General features: G+C 41.1%; 1 protein-coding gene across 2 annotated transcripts in view; it reads right to left on the reverse strand.

Moving 5' to 3' along the window:
* tmem116 (transmembrane protein 116) overlaps window positions 1–19,752 on the reverse strand; it is a 28,192-nt gene extending 8,440 nt beyond the window's left edge. The window contains exons 1-9 of one of the 2 annotated variants that reach the window (XM_002940124.5): window positions 19,399–19,749; window positions 14,949–14,995; window positions 12,771–12,834; window positions 11,273–11,404; window positions 5,042–5,134; window positions 3,705–3,754; window positions 1,930–2,013; window positions 1,518–1,653; window positions 934–1,078 (exon numbers count right to left, since the gene is read on the reverse strand). In XM_002940124.5, coding sequence (XP_002940170.3) covers window positions 934–1,078; window positions 1,518–1,653; window positions 1,930–2,013; window positions 3,705–3,754; window positions 5,042–5,134; window positions 11,273–11,404; window positions 12,771–12,834; window positions 14,949–14,995; window positions 19,399–19,728 — 1,081 coding nt within the window. In that variant the 5' untranslated portion in view covers window positions 19,729–19,749. Of the gene's footprint in view, window positions 1–933; window positions 1,079–1,517; window positions 1,654–1,929; window positions 2,014–3,704; window positions 3,755–5,041; window positions 5,135–11,272; window positions 11,405–12,770; window positions 12,835–14,948; window positions 14,996–19,398 lie in introns of both variants that reach the window. The other variant, XM_031892728.1, reaches the window with a different exon arrangement.
* Between the last annotated feature and the right edge of the window lie 716 nt (window positions 19,753–20,468).

Below are 20,468 nucleotides of genomic sequence, written 5' to 3' on the forward strand. Positions count from 1 at the left end.
AACTAACCTATCTAAAGCACCACCTTAGCTATTTTACCCAGGCAGTGGCTGAGAGTATCTGCCTAATCTACTGCTATTCCTGTCTGTCTGGCAAGGGGAGTCTGTAAAGTGCTGGTGTCACAGTCAGACCTTGGAGAACATGAACAAAAAGCAAAACACTTATAATACTTAAACTTCCTTGTTCAGTTCCTGAAGTGACCTGAAGTGAACAAAGGAAATAAAGGTAGAAAAATGCTATTAATCTGCCACTCCCTTCTCTTTTTTCTCCAGCTACACTCTTTGTTCTTTTTAGTTCCCCTTCCTGACCAATGAGGTATTCTCTAAAATGTCTAATCCAGGAAAGTCACATCTTCCCAAAAAAACTTCTATTATTTACAAAAGTTGAAGACTTTTTAATGTAACTGAAAGCTGCAACTTGACATTGCTGTGCTTGACAGAACAGGCTCAAACAGTACAAAGAGGCCACCAGTACCAGTACACAAAGGCCAAAACAGCCCCCCACCAGCCCACTAAATAGTAACTGTCTATAGCAGGGGTCCCCAACCGCCGGGCCGGGGACCAGTTCCAGGCCGTGGACGGCATGGCAGTGGGCCGCAGCGCACCCCACCCCCCCAGCGCGTTGCATGTATAGCGCGCCTGAAGTTCGCGCCAAGCCCCACCCCCCTCCCCTCTCCCCCCGGTCTGTGGAAAAAAAAATTTGCCTCCTACCGGGCCGTGATGCTAAAAAGGTTGGGGACCCCTGGTCTATAGCATCTTACAGCAGCTTCTGTGGCATTTGCCAGAACCCACAAATTGCCTGTCTGGGCCTGCTAAATCTCACAGGCATATAAAAATCTGAATTTTTGGTTACTATAAAAAAGCAACCCAGATGTAGGATAGAATTTATCTAGAGAACATTAAACAAAGCAGCTAATTAGGATAATGAGAACTGACCTGGCATGCAGCACAAGAAGAAGATGAAAGGGATAAGGAAGAGGTTCTGTTTTGCCACACTTATTGCTGCCCATTGCTGGAACACAAATGGGCCCCTTGTTGTAAGATATCTGCTGCAAAGAATATAGGTGCTCCCCATCAGGATCTATGATGAAACAAGGCATACTGTAATAAGGCATCAGGAATATGCGACTTGCAAACTTTATATATGTTTCCATATTAATATAACAAAGTCAAGGTTTTTACAAACAAATTACAGAGTAAACTTAAGGTTTATCCCCTCCAGTTTGTTGAAAATGGTACTTGTTACTATTCAACCAAGTCCATATACATCATACATAAAATCTTTGGAAGTGCTGACTGATGATGCCAGGAGGTGTGCAAATTTGGCTCCTTTTTGCAGGTTATTTACTGGACAGTGGACACAAATTTGGTTATATATCAGAATTCTAATAGTTGCAGGGTTGTAGTTAAATACAGCTAACTGATAATAGGCCAGTGGCTACAGTGAGGCATCCCATTGCATGTATGCCACCTGTACTGCACATGCATTCTACTATAATACATTTTTAAATGTTACCTACCAGAATAAGAGCAGCTGATAGGAGGAACATGGAAAGAAACACCACTGCGCTGTAGTAGTAGATGACTGTGCAGGCGGTGCTGTTGTTAGTGCTCTGGTCAGCAGTAATTTGTGATCCAACATTCAGTACTAAACAGCTGCCAAAAATAACAGGATAGGATACTCAACATTTTTTACAAGGTTCAGATTCATCCAAATCTTTTCTGTTCATCTGAACTATATTTAAATCCTTTATGGCATGTGGCTTAATAAAAATAATGGACAATTTAAGGCTGACAACAAAAATAAATACAAAAATCTATTCTATAGCTGTTTAGGGTACTGTCACTTTCCTAATATTTCCTGTCCTTGGAAAAGTGGAGGGGAGGTTAAATCTAACAAACCTTAACAGTATGGGGTCCATAGGATATTACCTGTGTGGGTGAGTGGAATTTCCATAACATTCATAGCTATTCCCAAAACAGAGCACAGGAACACTGAGAAGGACAGGCACCAAACTAAAGAGAAGGAAGAGGACAATGAATAACATTAGATATGCTGTTCAGTTGAACAGGTCATGCTATACGTAGAGTAAAGGTAGGTATACAAGGGTTGATTTCAGCTGCTGATTCAGTGTATTAACGGTTTAGTCCACTGTCTGAACCAGACCACTGCAAAGCAGATTAATGTATGTATATGTGGGCAGGGCATACTGTAAATACACACACACATATATATATTCAATGATGTGGGTAGTCGCATTTTCACATGGGGGATAAGGGTTTTGCAATAAGAATTTGAGTTTCTATTTTAATAAACAGCATTAGCTGTACGTATATATGGTATAAACATATAGAGTTACATAATGGCATTGTGGCCTTGAGCGGTCAGAGGATCTATGAAACATAGTTAGTGAGGTATTTCCAATCACGTGCCTGACAATTTTTGTTTTGCCATAAAATATGAGTATCTTATTCTTGCATAGTTAGTAGGTATTAGATCATTAAGCACTCCCAATATAAAGACCATTTTATATACAAGAAATTGGCTTTAGAAGCAATGCATCTGGAGTGGGTTTGGAAGTTTACTCCTTAAAAGCTACTCATTTTATTGCCAATATATTTATTCTGCAGAAGGCTTAACCATACCTGAGTAAACAGCCCTACAAACTTCTTCTGTTTGTTTAAGAAAGCAGCAGCCATTTTAGCTTGGCCTGACTTCACTTCCAGGCAGCAGGGTGCAGGAAGGGAACAGCTCTTAGCTCAGATTACAGCAGAGGGGGGAGAGGGAGAGCAGAAAAGGGAAGGGGAAAGAGAAGAGAGGAGCAAACTGAGCAGGCTTGTGCTGTGCCCTGAAGGATTTTTCTGAGAGCAGGAAGTCTGACACAGAAGATTATGTATACAGAATAGAAGAAAAGAAATGTGGTGTTTCTTTTCACTGAGGACTGAGCACAGCAGTTCTATATGTGTTTATAGTTGTATTTACATAGACCTTTCTGATAAAACTTACTTAGTTTTTACTTTGCAATCTCCATTAAATGGATGCATCAATAATGCAAACAAGTGTTGTGTGTTTGCTCAGGTTCTTGTTGTCTAATATTAAAAAAGCTGAAATATTCAGTGCATAAACGATGGAACAATAGGGAAAATCAGGATAAAAATACACTCACCTAAAGGATTATTAGGAACACCATACTAATACCCTTCTCTGACCTCTAGCATCAACAAGGCATTTTCGCCACAGGACTGCCGCATACTGGATGTTTTAAACCCTAGAAATCGTTGTGCGTGAAAATCCCAGTAACTGAGCAGATTGTGAAATACTCAGACCGGCCCGTCTGGCACCAACAACCATGCCACGCTCAGAATTGCTTAAATCACCTTTCTTTCCCATTCTGACATTCAGTTTGGAGTTCAGGAGATTGTCTTGACCAGGACCACACCCCTAAATGCATTGAAGCAACTGCCATGTGATTGGTTGATTAGATAATTGCATTAATGAGAAATTGAACAGGTGTTCCTAATAAACCTTTAGGTGAGTGTATAGCCATATATATAGGCCATCGAACGTGTGGCACATCCTCAGCATTATATACTCTACACGACAGTTTGGCAGAAATGCAACTCTTGAACATATTTCAACACAGAACAAACTTTGAATCCTTTATTTTCCTAAAAGAGAAGGAGATTCAGAACACAGTGCGCTTTACCTTGAGAGAACTGTCAGTGCTCTTCTTATATGACATTTGCTGTCTGAGATCTGTGGGAGAGAGAGGCATTCTGTTAGCACTGTTTTTGTGCATCCTATAAAATCAGCTTTTCATCTCAGGTGGTCTTGGATGATAACAGAAAAGGTAAGACTTCCTAGTCCATTTACCATTAAAGAAAATAGTTCAGCCCAATGATCTACTGAATTTCTCCAAAGACACTGGAGGTGGGAAAAGGGCCTAGTTGCCTCGCGAGGCTTTTTCGGTGATTTCACGAAATCGCGCCGCCACGTGTGCCATCCCACCGGCGACTTACATTTTTCCCGGTGGGATGGCAGGTGATGGCAACTTGGGGAGATTAGTCGCGGGCGACTAATCTCCCCGTGTGCCAGAGCCCTAAGTGAGTTCTTTCTGCAAAAAACCTGCTGATCAACCCAAAGCAGCTCTTTTGTTTATTGCATGCCCCACCCTGCTGCTTCACACACTGCTAACACCTTGAGCTCTAACCATGAACTACAGAACAGTCCTCTATGCTTAAACAACAGGATCAACTGACAGTGAGAGCATGCCTTTGCATTTGAAAGGAAAGCAGTTTTATATTAAGGAATGAGCTTAAGTATTTGTTTTGTATTTTTATTTTGCAGTCTAAACAAAGTTATAGATATTTATTAATTTAGCTTCAGATGTTTCCAAATCATCAAAGTACAAGCTAAGACATACTTTCAGAGCTCAATGTTTTTTTTTATTATCATCATCATTTATTTATATTTATTTATTTATATAGCACCAGCACTTTACATGGGTTTTACAATAATTTAAAAAACAAGGGTTACAGACACAAAAATTGGATTAGAGGGCAGTACTAGGACAGCTTTTACAGCCTGTATTATTATTATTATTAGCATTGGTATAGGATCTATTAACCAGAAAGCTCTAAAAAACGCACCTTTTATTTCCATTTCCCTATTTTTAGCAAATCATTTTCCCCCAACATATATTTTGTATGTAAAACAGTAGCTTGTCTGTGTGTGCTAACTTAAACACTCTACTATTTTTTAAATGTTTCAGGCATTTCTGTTGTCAAACAAATTGCTTTTTGATACATAATTTACTGCTTTAGAGTCATTTGGGCTAAAAGTGGGTTGAAATACATCAGTTACTGCTCCATACATAATCTATATACTTATAGAATATTGACTCCACTTTTATATATTTCTTACACATTCAACCCACAATACTACATAAACTGAGAAGAGCATAATATAAAGATAAAACAGTGACTTATTGCTACTTAACACATTGCCTTTTTGCATTTCCCCTAACTCAGTTATGGAACTAACCTTCTTTGTGTCCCCCTCCACTTTTGTCCTCACGTTGCAGAAGAGCTGCCACATATAGTTTAATGTGTAGAGAAAGGTGGATAAATAAAACATCTGTTGGGAAAACAAGTAGGGTTAGAGTACAAAAACCTAATTATCTGCCCCCCACCAATATTGTTCCACACATTTCAAACCATTGGTCTTTTATAAAACAGTCATTTTAATTTCAGCCCACAGAGTTTCTATTCTAATAAAAGCTTTTCTGACTTACAGAACCTGTACCAAACTTTCCTAGGTGCTCTGGGGTCTATCTACTTACAGTTTTTTGCCACCTTACAAGAAAAGCAATGATGCTAATGCTGCACAATTCATCATTATGTTTGAGGGCTCATTTACAAACACAATTGCAAAGCATTAATCAAACACTATTCATAAGACAACTAAACCCATGCGCATACCCTACACCTAGGGGCAGATTCATGAAATCACGAGTTTGAATCCCGAATGGGATAAATTCGGATTGGATACGAAAATTTCTAAAGATCACAAATATCACTAAAATGCTTACAAAAAAATCGTATTACTCACGGTAATATCGTATTGGCAATCCGAACGTCAGGAAAATTTCGTACTGAACAATTGTAAACAGCAGGAAAATCTTTCCTATTTTTTCACGCAAGCGTATGAAAAAGTCACGGATGGGTACGAAAAAGTAGAGCAATCGACGAAAAATTCTGCAAAAATAAGCTCGGAACATTCGTGTCTTGGTAAATCTGCCCCCTTGCATTAAGCACTAATTCGCCATCTCAGATTGCTATGATTAATTGCATGAAACAGTAAGCAATGTCCAAAGTACAGCACCCACAAACAGGGACAATGGCACACAGGGAGATTAGTCACTCAACTACCACAGGCAACTAATCAACCAGAAATGCCTTCCCACCAGCAATAATGTAAATCAGCAGTGGGATGGCATATGTGGTTATTAGTCGCCTGTGGTAGGTGAGATTTAACCACGGGTGACTAATCCCCCTGTGTGCCACTGCCCTAAGGGACTTCTGAAAATAACAGCTGCCTTGAAAAGATGTTGCTCCCACATTTCCCTTAGCTTGTTAATGGTGAAGACACACAGAGCTACTTAGTAGTGGCTATTTGTCACAGCTACTAAAAGCCAGAAAATACCCTGTCATAGACAATATTGTGGATTGCCAATGCTACACGTAGCCTTGACAAGTAGCTGCTACTAGTAGCTCTGTGTCTCTTCACCCTAAACCTTCACACCCAACTGACTTGCACATAGTGAATCGCCTGCTGACCCCATTGACGCATACAAACTGACTGTGGAAAAACTTTCACAGAGTTTACCAAAGCAAAAGCTAATTTGTACCTCTGCACTGGTAAATCATGCTCAGGCTGGGACACATACTATGTTAGGGGCACCAACTTTTAGGCTGGAATTCTGAAACCTCTAGAAAATGTTGGTGCTATATTAAAATGAATGAAAATGTGAATGTAATGAAAATGAAAAAACACTTTGGTCAAAATTTTGGCTTATAAATTTGAAACAGAAACTCTCCTAAAAGTCTTTTTAGGCTAGAATTCTTGACGAAAACCTGAAATGACATCTGGAATCTCTAAACACACAAAGGAACGGTCAGGAAGATATGTCTAGTCATCCAAACACCAGGGAGATTTAATCTCAGTGGAAAAAAACTGTGAACTGTAGGCCCCAAGCAAACTACAGCACATAAGAAAAAAATACTTGAATTGGGACAGGCTCCAGCAGGTAGAGGTCAGGTTTAACGAACACAAATGCTTTTCTGCTTTTCCCTTAAGGTGGCGACACACGTGGCGACTTGCGATCTTTCGCAAATCGGTCGCACGAAAGATCGTACAATCAGTCACAAAACCGTTCAGGGCTGAAACGGCAGATAAGGAGGTAGAAACAATAGGATTTCTACCTCCTTCTGCCGATTCAGCACTGAAGGCAGATTTTGGTCAGACGCCTTCTATGGCGCCCAATCTAAATCTTTTAACTGGCCCGATCGGCGAGTCGACCGATATCAGCAGCTTCCTGCGATATCGGTCGACTCGCCGACTTGCCATACACGCACCGAATATCGTACGAAATGAAGTTTCGTACAATATTATTGGTGCGTGTATGGCCAGCTTTAGACCCTTAGCATAAGGGAACATTAAGAGAAGATGATATAGTGATATCTCTCTTCCATGGCTTTCCTAACCAGTACCCCTACTTGTCATGCTCTAGCTTTTTTACAGTCTTTTAGCAGGCCCTGTGGGGGGCAGACCCTGTTGCAGGTGCACCCCCTGCAAGTTAAGGCTATTGTCTGATGGAACGATTTAGTCACCCATGCAGGCACCTTCTGCAGGCACCTTCGTGCAACTTCGGAAAGCTGAAGCGAAACATAGGCTTAGCGAAACATGTTGCTTACCAACCCCTTTAGGGCTCTGGCACACGGGGAGATTAATCCTCGCGAGGCAACTTCGGCAATTTGCCGAAATCGCGGCGCCGCGTGTGCCATCCCACCGGCGACTTACACTTTCGCCGGTGGGATGGCAGGTGATGGCAACTCGGGGAGATTAGTCGCCCGCGAACAGGGAGTTTTGTCGAGGGTGACTAATCTCCCCGTGTGCCAGAGCTCTTAATGTTGCTCCCAGTTGCCTCAAAGCAGGAGCTCATTTTTTAATTTCTGACTTGGAGGCATAAAGACCAAGGGGCACATTTACTTACCCACGAACGGGCCGAATGCGTCCGATTGCGTTTTTTTCGTAATGATCGGTATTTGACTTTTTCGTTGCCATTCCGAATGTTGCGCAAAATCTGGCGATTTTTTCGTAGCGTTAAAACTTGCGCGAAAAGTCGCGCCTTTTTCATAGCCATTCCGAAAGTTGCGCAAAATGTTTCGTAGCGTTCGGATTCATTCAAGCTTCAGTATGGTGACTTTTCTTGGGCCGGGTTGGAGCTGCAGGGTGCCATTGAGTCCTATGGGAGGCTTCCAAAATCATCAAAATCTAAAAGTTTCGCCCGCCGCTTACGAGCGGTCAATATGAAAAAGTCGCGACAAGATACGAGCGAATCGTAATGGCTACGAAAAACTCGCGTTTTTTGTGAAAATCGTATTGGTAACGAAAAAGTCGCAACAATATCCGAAAAGTCGTAAAGGCGCCGAAAAAATCGCAAAAAATACTAAAAAGTCGCAAAATGTTCGTTTTCCAATCGGAATTTTTCCAATTCGGATTCAAATTCGTGTCTTAGTAAATCAGCCCCCAAGTGTACTCCCAAACAGAGCCTCCTGTACTCCTCCAGTCCACACTGGGCTACCAAATAAACAATCGCAGCACCTACTGGGCTCCCCTAGAAATTTTTTCATGCTTGTGTTGCTCCCCAACTATTTTTTATACCTAAATGTTGCTCACACGTAAAAAAAGGTTGGGGACCCCTGGCCTAAGGAGAGCCAGAGAAAATAAAACACATTTAAAAGGGTTTCATACTGTTCCACAAAGCTTCAGACTAAACAGCAATTTACATTTATCCCAGTGCCAATGTATTTTTGGGTGCTTTGATGCCTGTGGGAGTGGGGAACCCTGCGTGCCATCACCCCAATGCTATAACCAACAGAACAATCTGTATGCAGATAATATTAAAATGCAAATTAAATATTAATCTATGGGGCTGATTTACTAAGACACGAATTCGAATGGCAAAAATTCCGATTGGAAAACGAACATTTTGCAACTTTTTCGTAAATTGTCGCGACTTTTTCGTAACCATTACGACTTGCGCGAATTGTTGCGAATTTTTCGTAGCCGTTACGATTTGCTCGTATCTTGTCGCGACTTTTTCGTATTGAACGCTCGTAAACTGCGGGCAAAACTTTCAGACTTAGCATGATTTTGGAAGCCTCCCATAGGACTCAATGGCACTCTGCAGCTCAAACCTGGCCCAAGGAAAGTCTCCCATAGGGCTCAATGGCACTCTGCAGCTCCAACCTGGCCCAAGGAAAGTCTCCCATAGGGCTCAATGGCACTCTGCAGCTCCAACCTGGCCCAAGGAAATTCTCCCATAGGGCTCAATGGCACTCTGCAGCTCCAACCCGGCCCAAGGAAAGTCTCCCATAGGGCTCAATGGCACTCTGCAGCTCCAACCCGGCCCAAGGAAAGTCTCCCATAGGGCTCAATGGCACTCTGCAGCTCCAACCCGGCCCAAGGAAAGTCTCCCATAGGGCTCAATGGCACTCTGCAGCTCCAACCTGGCCCAAGGAAAGTCTCCCATAGGGCTCAATGGCACTCTGCAGCTCCAACCTGGCCCAAGGAAAGTCTCCCATAGGGCTCAATGGCACTCTGCAGCTCCAACCTGGCCCAAGGAAAGTCTCCCATAGGGCTCAATGGCACTCTGCAGCTCCAACCTGGCCCAAGAAAAGTCACGATACTGAAGCTTGAATGAATCCGAAACTTTCGTACTCGGCGCAAAGGCTACGAAAAAGTCGCGACAATTCGCGCAAGTCGTAACGCTACGAAAAAGTAACAACATTTTGCGAAAAAGTCGTAATGGCTACGAAAAAGTCGTGACAATTTCCGAAAAAATCGCAAAATACCAATCATTACGAAAAAAACGCATTCGGATGCTTTTCGGACGTTCGTGGATTAGTAAATGTGCCCCTATGTCTTTAACCTACCAAGATTCATTTGCAGAGTGACTGAGATAAGAAAGCACTTTTAAAATATCTATGTTTAATAAAACACAATAAATTTAGTACAAGAAAATGGGCCAGCACTAACTAAAAGTGCATAAAATATACAAAGATAATTAAAAAGGAAATTATTATTAAAATAATATCCCTTAAACGCTCTCCTTATCAGGAAAATTGAAAAACGTGAATAGAAAGCAGGTGTGAGGTAGTGGGGCACAGATGATTGGGCTTAGAATTAGTAAACTTGAATAGATTTCCTCATCTCACTGCACCCATTATTTAGCTTTTTCAATACCCCTTCAAGCAATTATCTATGACATCCACTGCAATTAGGCTAAGAACAGAGTTAGTAAACCGTAGGCAACAACAGACTGCTAGCCAGCATGTGACTGCTCATGCTCTTTGTTTGACATGGAACTAGAAAAACAAGTTTCCAAAGCGTCACTTCATGTTTGACTATATTTAGGAAATTATAGGTGTACTCTAGAAATGGCTGTAATTGTCACCCTTAAGTTCAAAGGCAAGGTCAACAAACAGTTTTTACTTTAACCAGTTAGGGCCCTGCTTCATCACTTGGTGGAAAGTCTTATCTCCTGTGGGCAATGAAGCGCCACTTCACTTACTTTAGAATTGTTGCAGGCAAAACACATTAGGGCAGTGACACATGGGGACATTAGTCGCCGCACGACAAATCTTCGTTGTCGCAAGCGACTAATCTCCCCGCAATGCCATCCCACTGGCTAGAATGTCAATCGCCAGTGGGATGGCAACAACAAAGATTTGTGCGCGGCAACTAATCTCCCCATGTGTCACTGGTCTTAGACAACGTGATCCTGGGTAATTACCTGAAAATGCAGAAGGAGGCATTTTGAGCAATTACTCTGGATTGCCGCATGTGGTGTGTTTTACATGCGTGATTCAAGCAGAGGTGATGGGGCAGGTATTGTAGGGGCTTCATTGCCTGCTAGAGAGGAGATTTTTTGCCAGATGAAGGACCCAGTGTGTCAGCACCCTTAAGCTAATGCCCCACTGAGAGATTAGTCACATGTGATACATCTCTGCAATCGCAAATCTCCCCAAAATGCCTTTCCATGGGCAACAAAGAAAATTGCTGGTGGAAAGCCTTGTTTTTCTGAAGTTGCACAAAGATTCCTCCTGTGGGCGACTTTGCACAAGTTTAGAATAATGAAGTGATGTATAGGCCTGTCCACCTGTGATTCCCTTTATTTCCAGTGAAGAGGCATTTTGGGGAGCTCTGGAAGGGTCATTGTATCAATATTGAAATAGTGAGATAAATGCAAGTGACGAACATCATGCCAAGGCACCAGTGGCACAGGAGGCTCCCCAGCATTTGGAGTAGCCCAAACAGAAATGTCAGACATTTCACAAACCTACATTGTTCCCTACCTGCTTCTGAGTATGATACTGTTTGTGCTGACAAATATTTTAATCTTTGTAATTTTGCCATGAATAATACAATTTCATGCTAATGTGGAATCAGTATATTATGAACTTCACTTCTGCCTACATGAACACTTACCTGGCCCAATATCTGGAGGTTGTAGCAGGCAATGTTTTTGTTAAAAGATGATTTCCTGTACATAACTGCCCCTATGAGCCAACATATGGCCAGAAAAAGGTCTGACAAACTGAGGTAGAAAAGAGGTCGAACCTGAAAAATATAGAAAATAACAGTTTAATTAAATTAAACATTACAGGGCTCATTTAGTATGCACTATGGAGCCCATACACTTTGGCCTGTTTATCAAATAAATGTTGAAATAGAGGGCATATTGCCTCCTTAACATGCACCCCACAAGTAGAAGAACCTGGGGCTAGAATTTCTGACATTCTATACAGACAGCACTTGCTGGATTTTCCTGCACACAGTTTGATGCATGCTATCACATAATTTTGTATGGCAGACTTCAAGGCATTATCCTATTCCACAGATTAAAAGATACAATGATATCTCCAATGAGCTGTTTCCCAACATCCCTTAGGGCAAAGACAAACAGGGCGATTAGTTGCTGTGATTTTTAAAAACTTAGTTGCGGCAACTTGTACATTTGCTTATGGAATTATTTGTTGCGGCTATTATTCGTGGCGACTGGGTTTTTAAAAATCTCTGTGACTAATTGCCCCTTTTGTCTTGACTCTTATGCCGAGAGTGTAATGCATCTTGTTCCACTTAAAAGTATTGAATTCTAGTACTTAAAGCCTCTCTAGAATCCATCTAGGGGTTGCATTACAGTCAGACTTTGGGGGGGGGGGGGGGGCTGAGTAACTGGTAAACAAACATACAGTAAATACACTGACAGGTTTATGGTTATCCTTTAATCTGTGGAATCGGGTATGTCTGTGTAAAAATAAAATACAGTTATATTTATATCTGGAAGTTTAGATAGTCAAAATGTGGGTATATTTTCCCTTTAAGTCATCTAGCACCGGGTGCATTAAAGGAACAGTAACACTGTACTGTTGCCCTGCACTGGTAAAAGTTGTGTGTTTGCTTCAGAAAGGCTACTATAGTTAATATAAATAGCTGCTGTGTAGCTATGGGGGCAGCCATTCAAGCTGGGAAAAAAAGGATAAAAGGCACAGGTTACATAAGCAGATAATAGATAAAATGTGTAGAATACACTGGGAATCTATGCCACTTATCTGCTATGTAACCTAATATAATAAATAATATATAAATAGTAGTGCTCCCGATGCAAACACACAGCTTTTACCAGTGCAGGGCAATAGTACATAATATATTAATCATTTTGATACACTTTCATTTTTTGGTGTTACTTTGTAGCATGTGTTCCCATATGTTTAAACAATGTGATGTGACTCAGTACAGAGAGGGAAATCTTCCAATGTGATATTAGTCAAACATCCTCATTTATATTTTAAAACCACCTAATACATTAAATTTAAAAGAGAAGATAATGCTTTAACAATCTCACTAGCACAGCAAATATTAAATACCCCTAAACCAACAATTTGCCCCAAAAAAGTTATCTGTTCACTGTTAATGAGCTTCTCACCTCTGGAGACTTTACTGCATTTTGAAACACTGCATAGCCAATGATTGATCCAGAACCTAAAATGCTGAGAAAAGAAAACCCACATTAATATGCTGAAAAATATACCCAATTACAAATGGTAACATAAGAGGTAATCTCATTCTTTTTTTATTTAGACTTTATTTTTGTAGATTTTTTTCATGTTTCATTAATACAGTGACTATTATTCAGGGGCGGGCCAAGCCTACCGGGCGCCCTAGGCAACCCGGTCGGCCAACTCCGCCCACCTCCCCCCGCCCCCCCGAACGGCGCATACGCGCCAAAGCACATGAAGAGGTGCAGGGGGGGCGGTGCGATTAGATCGGTCATTGCTTCCACCGCTAATGACAAGCACCAGGGGTAGGCAGGAGAGGATCCTTCCTGGCCCCCCCCAATCATTGCGCCCTAGGCAGCTGCCTCTTCTGCCTACCCCTAGTTCCGGCCCTGCTATTATTCCATACATACTTGCCACATAGTATGATAGGAAAATTAATGCAAATTTAATGCAAAAAGATCATAAAACAAAATGCAATAAAATACAAAATTTGCACTCTAGGTCTCTATGTATTACCTTATTAGGTGTTTGTTGATTATTAAAGGTGGAGGTATTTAGGGTTACACTCCTTAGTAATCTCAATCTTTTTAAGGAACTGTATCTCTTAAATATATAAATAATGCCAGCACAAAAGGGGGTTTGACTTATCTCAGAAAAGTAGTATAACTAGTAGCCAAGTGTTTGCCAGGGAAAATAGGTCACTTATAAGGATAGCATGTATCTTGGATACCACAGGCTAATCCTTGTCAAAAATTGACTGAATTTTAACTTATTTACCCTTAAAGAATAAGTAAACCTTTCTTTCTGCCTCTAAAATGACTCTATACAGCCCCAGATTAACAAACCTTTCTCACTCCATTCTGTCTAATGTAAATTTTGTATCACAAGCAGCTCAACTTCAGCTCTCTCTGCTACTTCCTAGTCTAGTGTGGGTGGAGCTCCACCCCCTTTTCTTTGCTCTCCTCTCTCTGACTGCGAAGATGGGTGAAGAGGTGCCTACTGTGCAAGCTTGCTGCCTCTGCTCCAATCAGGCATGTGAAGTAGGCACCTCTTCAACCATCTTCACAGTCAGAGAGAGAAGAGCTCAGCAAAGACAAAATAATTTCAATATAAATTTTTCTAAGTTTATGAACAGGAAAATATGTCTAAAGAAAGGTGTATGTGTACTTGAAATACAGACCAGGTATTGCAGACCTCTATACCCCCTGGGGGCTGATATTATATTTGTCTGAATGCCTGAGTAACAGGATCTTTGTCTATCCTTCTAGTAAGGCTTCAGTCACTTTCCCACAGTAATTAGGCACTGAAGGATGGCACAAGAGCTGTGACTGAACAGTGCAACTGTGACTACAGTGCAACACACATTAGTGAGTGACAGAAGGGTTGCTTGCTTGTGGACACAACTGGGTTACTGTTCTCCATAATTTAGCCAGCATAAGGTAAAGTGTGTATTACTACTTCACTAGTGCAAAAACAGACCACATCAACTTCTGCATCCCCACATACTCTAAGGAAATGGAGTTTACACACCAGATTTCATACAGTGAAGGCCTTTTAATCATGCATCATATTGATTGCGGGAATAAAGCTACCTCTCCTCAGATGCACATTACAGCCAGAGGCAAAATGCAGTGCTAACTAACACTCCATATACAGTGAATAAACAAAGGGGCTCCTTGTTTTAAATCTGTTGAAGGACATTTATTCTCATGCAAGATATTGCTACCTTACATTTTTAAAGTACAGGTATAGGACCCATTATCCAGAATGCTCGGGACCAAGGGTATTCCGGATAAGGGGTCTTTCCGTAATTTGGATCTCTGTGCCTTAAGTCTACTAAAAAATCAATAAAACATGAATTAAACCCAATAGGATTGTTTTGCATCCAGTAAGGATTAATTATATCTTAGTTGGAATCAATTACAAGGTTCTGTTTTATTTCTACATAGAAAAAGGAAATCAGTTTTAAAATTCTGAATTATTTGATTAAAATGGAGTCTATGGGAGACGGGCATTCCGTAATTCGGAGCTTTCTGGATAACAGGTTTCCGGATAAGGGGTCCGATACCTGTACTATGTATACATTGGGCAGTAAAGGTGCATACCTTAGTAAAGTTGTGACAAACTGTGTCCATTTGACATCACTATAGATCTAGAATGAAAGAAAGAAATATTAGGTGCTAAAAACGGAAAAAAGTATGAACTAGCCCAGAAGGGCCATTCGGCAACAAGTCGAACTTCAAAAATAAGCTTAAACAAAGCCACTAAGAGAGAGCAAAATGCAGTGCTTCCTGCTAAAAGTGCTTTATTCACACAACATGTTTCGAACACTAAGGCCCTTTATCAAGTCGGACTTCAGTTGCTCACCTCCCCCTTTGATGTTGCTCCCAGTTGTCTCAAAAGAGGTTCCCATTTTTTAAATTTCTGACTTAAAGGAACAGTAACACCAAAAAATGAAAGTGTATAAAAGTAACTAAAATATAATGTGCTGCTGCCCTGCACTGGTAAAAGCTGTGTGTTTACTTCAGAAAGTCTACTATAATTTATATAAATAAGCTGCTATGTAGCCATGGAGGCAGCCATTCAAAGGAGAAAAGGCACAGGCACATAGCAGATAACAGATAAAACACTATTGTATTCTACAGAACTTATCTGTTATCTGCTATGTAACCTGTGCCTTTTCTCCTTTTTTCCAGCTTGAATGGCTGCCCCCATGGCTACACAGCAGCTTATTATATAAATTATAGTAGTGTTACTGTAGCAAACACACCAGTTTTACCAGTGCAGGGCAACAGTGCATTATATATTTATTACTTTAAAGCTCTTTGATTTTTTAGTGTTACTGTTCCTTTAAGAGGCATGTTGTGGAAGCACAGAGACACAGTTTTACTCCAAGCAGAGCCTCTCCTGCAGGCTAACAATCCACATGGGGCTACCAAACAGCCAATCACAGCCCTTATTTTGAGATCCCTGAAGGGTTAACATATGTATAATCCCCAAAAAACTTTTTTCATGCTTGTGTGGCTCCCCAACACTTTTTACATCTGAGTGTGGCTCACGCATAAAAAAGGTTGGGGATCCCTGGTGTAGTGTATCATAAAACATTTTTCCTAACTAGCACAGAAATGAATCCAAAGCCAGAACTGTTCAAAAATGTGAACGTGATAATATTCTTCTAATATTTTCATGCTTAAAAATATGTATCTTGCCTGTTTACTTAATTATACCAGTACTTGAGGCTGATTCTATTTTTCAAGCTTTTCACTGAGTCTGCATTCAGTGCACTGAGAATTTGCTGTGCCGACACTGGCATGTGTACAGCTACAGGTATTCTATAATGTCAGCACTTGGTAACAAAATGATATAACTGAAGCGTGAGGCCAGACACATTTATTAACTAACTTCACAGAGAAGTGTAGTTACAGTATATATCAAATCTCAAAAAGTACATGAAATAACGTAAACAAATGAATTCATATTTTGCAGAAGCTTGTTCACAAAGGATCGAGGGTACAAAGTGCATAGCCTTTTTTAAAACCTGCATTATGAATCTTCTGTATAGTAAAGTACACTGAAAAAGACCTTAGTCCACCAAATTTAACCTTCCCAACAGTTTGATGGCAGTTTGTATGACAAGTGCAGTCTCACAAACAGAGATAATCTATTAATCTTCTTCTTATATGAATACCCAAACTGTCTCAAATAGTTAACCCCTGCTCATAATCTATCACAATCTGTGCAGTAAGAAATGGAAGTTGCTGCAGCAGCAATATTGATGTGTAGACATGGCATTGCTAGGTACTTGACAATGAGCCGGCCTAACTACATTCCATGTCTTCATTGATTATACAAACATTTAGATAGAAATACAAAAAGAAAAACACAGGGAAGGCATAAACCATACAGAAGAAAAAGACTAACTAAAAGACCTCTTGGAGCACTCACACAGCCCCTGATCTGGGAACTAGCACTTATATTGTAGTGTCACCCACTGTGACCTACAGCACTTATATTTGCCTATTTGTATCTGTAAGTTACCCTCCCATCTAGATTGTAAGCTCTATGGGGCAGGGACCTCCATCCTCTTGTGTCTTTGGGCTCTGGCACACGGGGAGATTATCCCTGAAGTCCCATCCCAGGGGTGAAAATGTAAATCGCCGGTGGGATGGCATACGCAGCGCCGCAGTTTCCCCGAAATCGCGGAAGTTTCCTCTCAAGGCAACTTCCACAATTTCGGGGAAATCGTGGTGCTGCGTATGCCATCCCACCGGTGATTTACAGTTTTGCCGGTGGGATGGCATTTCAGGAAGATTAGTCGCCTGCCACAAGGGAGATATGTCGCGGGCACCTAATCTCCCCGTGTGCCAGAGCCCTTTTATTATTATCTCTAGCTCCCTGTTTGTATTAAAGTATTCTACTGTACAGCTGTAGTGATTCATAAATAAAGATATACATACATACAAAAAAAGTTAAGAGGGAAATGCTGTCTAACAGAAGCACATGTGCCAGAGGCAGTCTTTCATGAAATCTGAAAAGCACCCACATTACACAAGTGCTCCACAGGGCTTGAAGCTAAATTTTTTATATAATCTGACCCACACCGTGAAATATCAGATCACTGTCCCATAGATAGAAACAGTTGGAAAGCACTAGTCTGATGTTATATTGTATGAATGCAAAGCTATTCAAGATCTGCAATTTACATGTAGGCAGTGGTTTGGAACAGTTGGTAGTACTGCTGCAAAACTGATGTCCTAAGTTTGATTCTGACCAGAGCATTATGTGTAAGGAGTTTATTAGTATGTTCTCCCTGTGCCTGTGTGGATTTCCTCCAATACTCTAAAACAGGGCTGTCAAGCTGGAGGCCCATGGGCCAGATGTAGCCCTCCAAAAGAATTTTTAAGGCCCCCAGTCTGCTCAGAGGCACCATAGACTTCACTATATGACATTATGATTTTAGTTGAATCTGGCACCTCCAGCATTCTGTATGTGATATAACAGTAGCACTACATGTAATAAGTTGGGCTGCAACTGATCTAAAAGGGCAGAGGTAGGTTGATTTACTCCTAATGAAACTGACTCTGTTCATGTTTGTGTGGGAATGCTTTAGATAGTAAACTCCACTGTGGCAGAACTGCTGTAAAGTGCTGTGGAATATGTTTTTACTGAAACCATATAAAAAAAGAATAATAAATGGATTATGAGTAACATATAAACTAATTAGTACTAGTCTGTTGGGTCTTCTATACTTTGCCCTTGTGTCTTTTCTTATCCTGACCCCCTCCCTTGCACTCTTTCTCTTTATCTCATCATTCAAACCCAGGCTGCAGCCACTTTCCTCCCCCTGCAACCCCCCCCCCCCCCCCCCAGTGCACTTGCCCTACTCTGCAATCTGAATTTCATTCATACATTTATATACTTTAGACAAGCAAAAATGCAGCACATTTGACAAGTACAGTTCAGAGTGTTCTGCAATGCAATTAAAAGGCTGGACTTTTTTCAACCTAAATTATAAAGGATGGAAAAAGGGGAAAAGGAAAAATTTGTCCTGAGTGTTCTAGTAAGTGCTCCATGTAAGACTGCTAACATAACTGTGCTAAAAGTAATGGGTGGGGATATAACTACAAGTACTTACTTGTAGTTATATTTGATAATCTGTTAAACCCTATGGGCGCATACATGAATGATTCCTTCCTAGTTGCTAACTAGCTATTACTAAAGTCAAATGGAGATCATTTCATTGTTTTAGGTAAATCATGTCTTTTTTCCTTATCCCAGGTTAAACAGTATGCGCTATAGTAGATACCCACTGTACTAGCATGCAGTTACTGCTTTGAGTTTAACAAAAAATCTACATAAGTATCAGGTTATGAAACTATTTCCCTGTGTGCATGAGAGAGTTATAGTTTCTGCTGGCTCTTTTCTGGCTTAGGTTGTTTTATTCACCCAACCTATTCTGATATTCTTTCTCTTGGAAAGCTCCTTTATACCCAATAAAGCTGTACAATACCGGCTCTCTGTATTAAGTGTATTGCTGCTTTATTACTAATATTAACCGGCCACAAAGAGAAAGGTTCTGGTTGCTCAGATGACAAATTCAGTGTTAGATGATGGACAGGTCAGTTTGTGCATTGCTTAAGGAAACAAAGGGGATGTTTCTAATGGGTGGCAGATGGTGTCCCAGCAGAACACAGGGCTGTAGTCTTTATTATTGCTGTACTTAGATTGTAAGCTCTACCGGGCAGGGACCTCCTCCTTCCTACTGTGTATCATACCACATGGCACTTACTCCCTGTGTATTTATACATATTTATTGTATTTATTATAACACTTGTCCTCCCTGTGTGTAATTGTGTATACTGTAAGATTGTACAGCGCTGCGTACCCTTGTGGCGCTTTATAAATAAAGTCATACATACATACATATATACATACTGCACACTACACACACATACATACATTCACACATTAACAGACACACACTCAGAGAAACAATGAAAGTTGGCAGCTGAACATGTTGCTTCCCTGGGGCTGCAGAGTGCAGCCTGTACTCACCCCATACATACTATCCACAGAGGAATCATTGGTAGGCACAATATGAGGCAACCCGGGGCCAGTGGCTAGCAAGTCCATGTCTGTGCCAGGCGGCTGGGGAGCTGGAGCTGTTACACAAATCCCGACAGTACAAGAGCAGCAGTTTAGATAGTCAGTGCTATAGACAGACAGCAACACCAAGTTGTGTGCCCAGCGGGGCAGCGGCTTATGGCCGGGATGCAGGGAGTCTGTTACAAATATGAAGTGGGAGGGGCTAAGGAGGGAACAAAGCTGCGAGTCGGCAGAGCTTGCCCAAAGAACAAAACATGGCCACACGGGGGGAATTCCCATAGCAGCCTCAGTGGGCAATTCCTTTGTTTCCCTGGCTGGCTGCCAGAATAGCATACATTATGTTCTGCTCTTCCCTCAGCTTCCCTGTCGCACGGCTGCTGCATCCTTCTTCCATCCCTGCCTATGTGCTCTCCGGCTCTAGGAACACTACACTTCATTCATTCCCCTGCCTTCCATTGCTCTTTGCCGGTGTGGGACACCCTGTGGCTAATGCTGAGGGAACTGCTCGCACAGACTGGCACAGGCGGCAGATCGCACCGTACCGCACATTTCACTCAGTCTGTGTTACTTTGGGGAAATGAACATTAATTGGCTGGGGCACCTTTAAATTAACTTTTAGTATGTTATAGTATATCCTAGCAATTTTGCCATTTTTTTTTATAGTTTTTTTTTGCCATTTGCTTTTCTTTTGTGCATTTGCCATTGACCCCCATCTGACAAAAACAAAGATATTGCTGGGTGAGGCTACAATTTATTGTTACTTTTTATTTCTTTTCTTCCAATTTACTCCCTCTCCTATTCATAATCCAGTCTCTCTTCACAGCCTGCTTGTTAGGGTAAATAAGACCCCAGCAATCAGATAGCTGCTGAAATAACAAATGGAAGAGCTGCCCTACAAATGGCTAAATCCCTGAAAAACCACAAAAAATAAAAAAAGACCAATTGCAATTTGTCTCATAAGATCTACATCATACTAAAATTGACATGTTAAACTGTAACATATAAAGATATAAGAAGTC

Source organism: Xenopus tropicalis, chromosome 1, assembly GCF_000004195.4.
Source record: "Xenopus tropicalis strain Nigerian chromosome 1, UCB_Xtro_10.0, whole genome shotgun sequence".
In the NCBI taxonomy this organism is placed as follows: Eukaryota; Metazoa; Chordata; class Amphibia; order Anura; family Pipidae; genus Xenopus; species Xenopus tropicalis.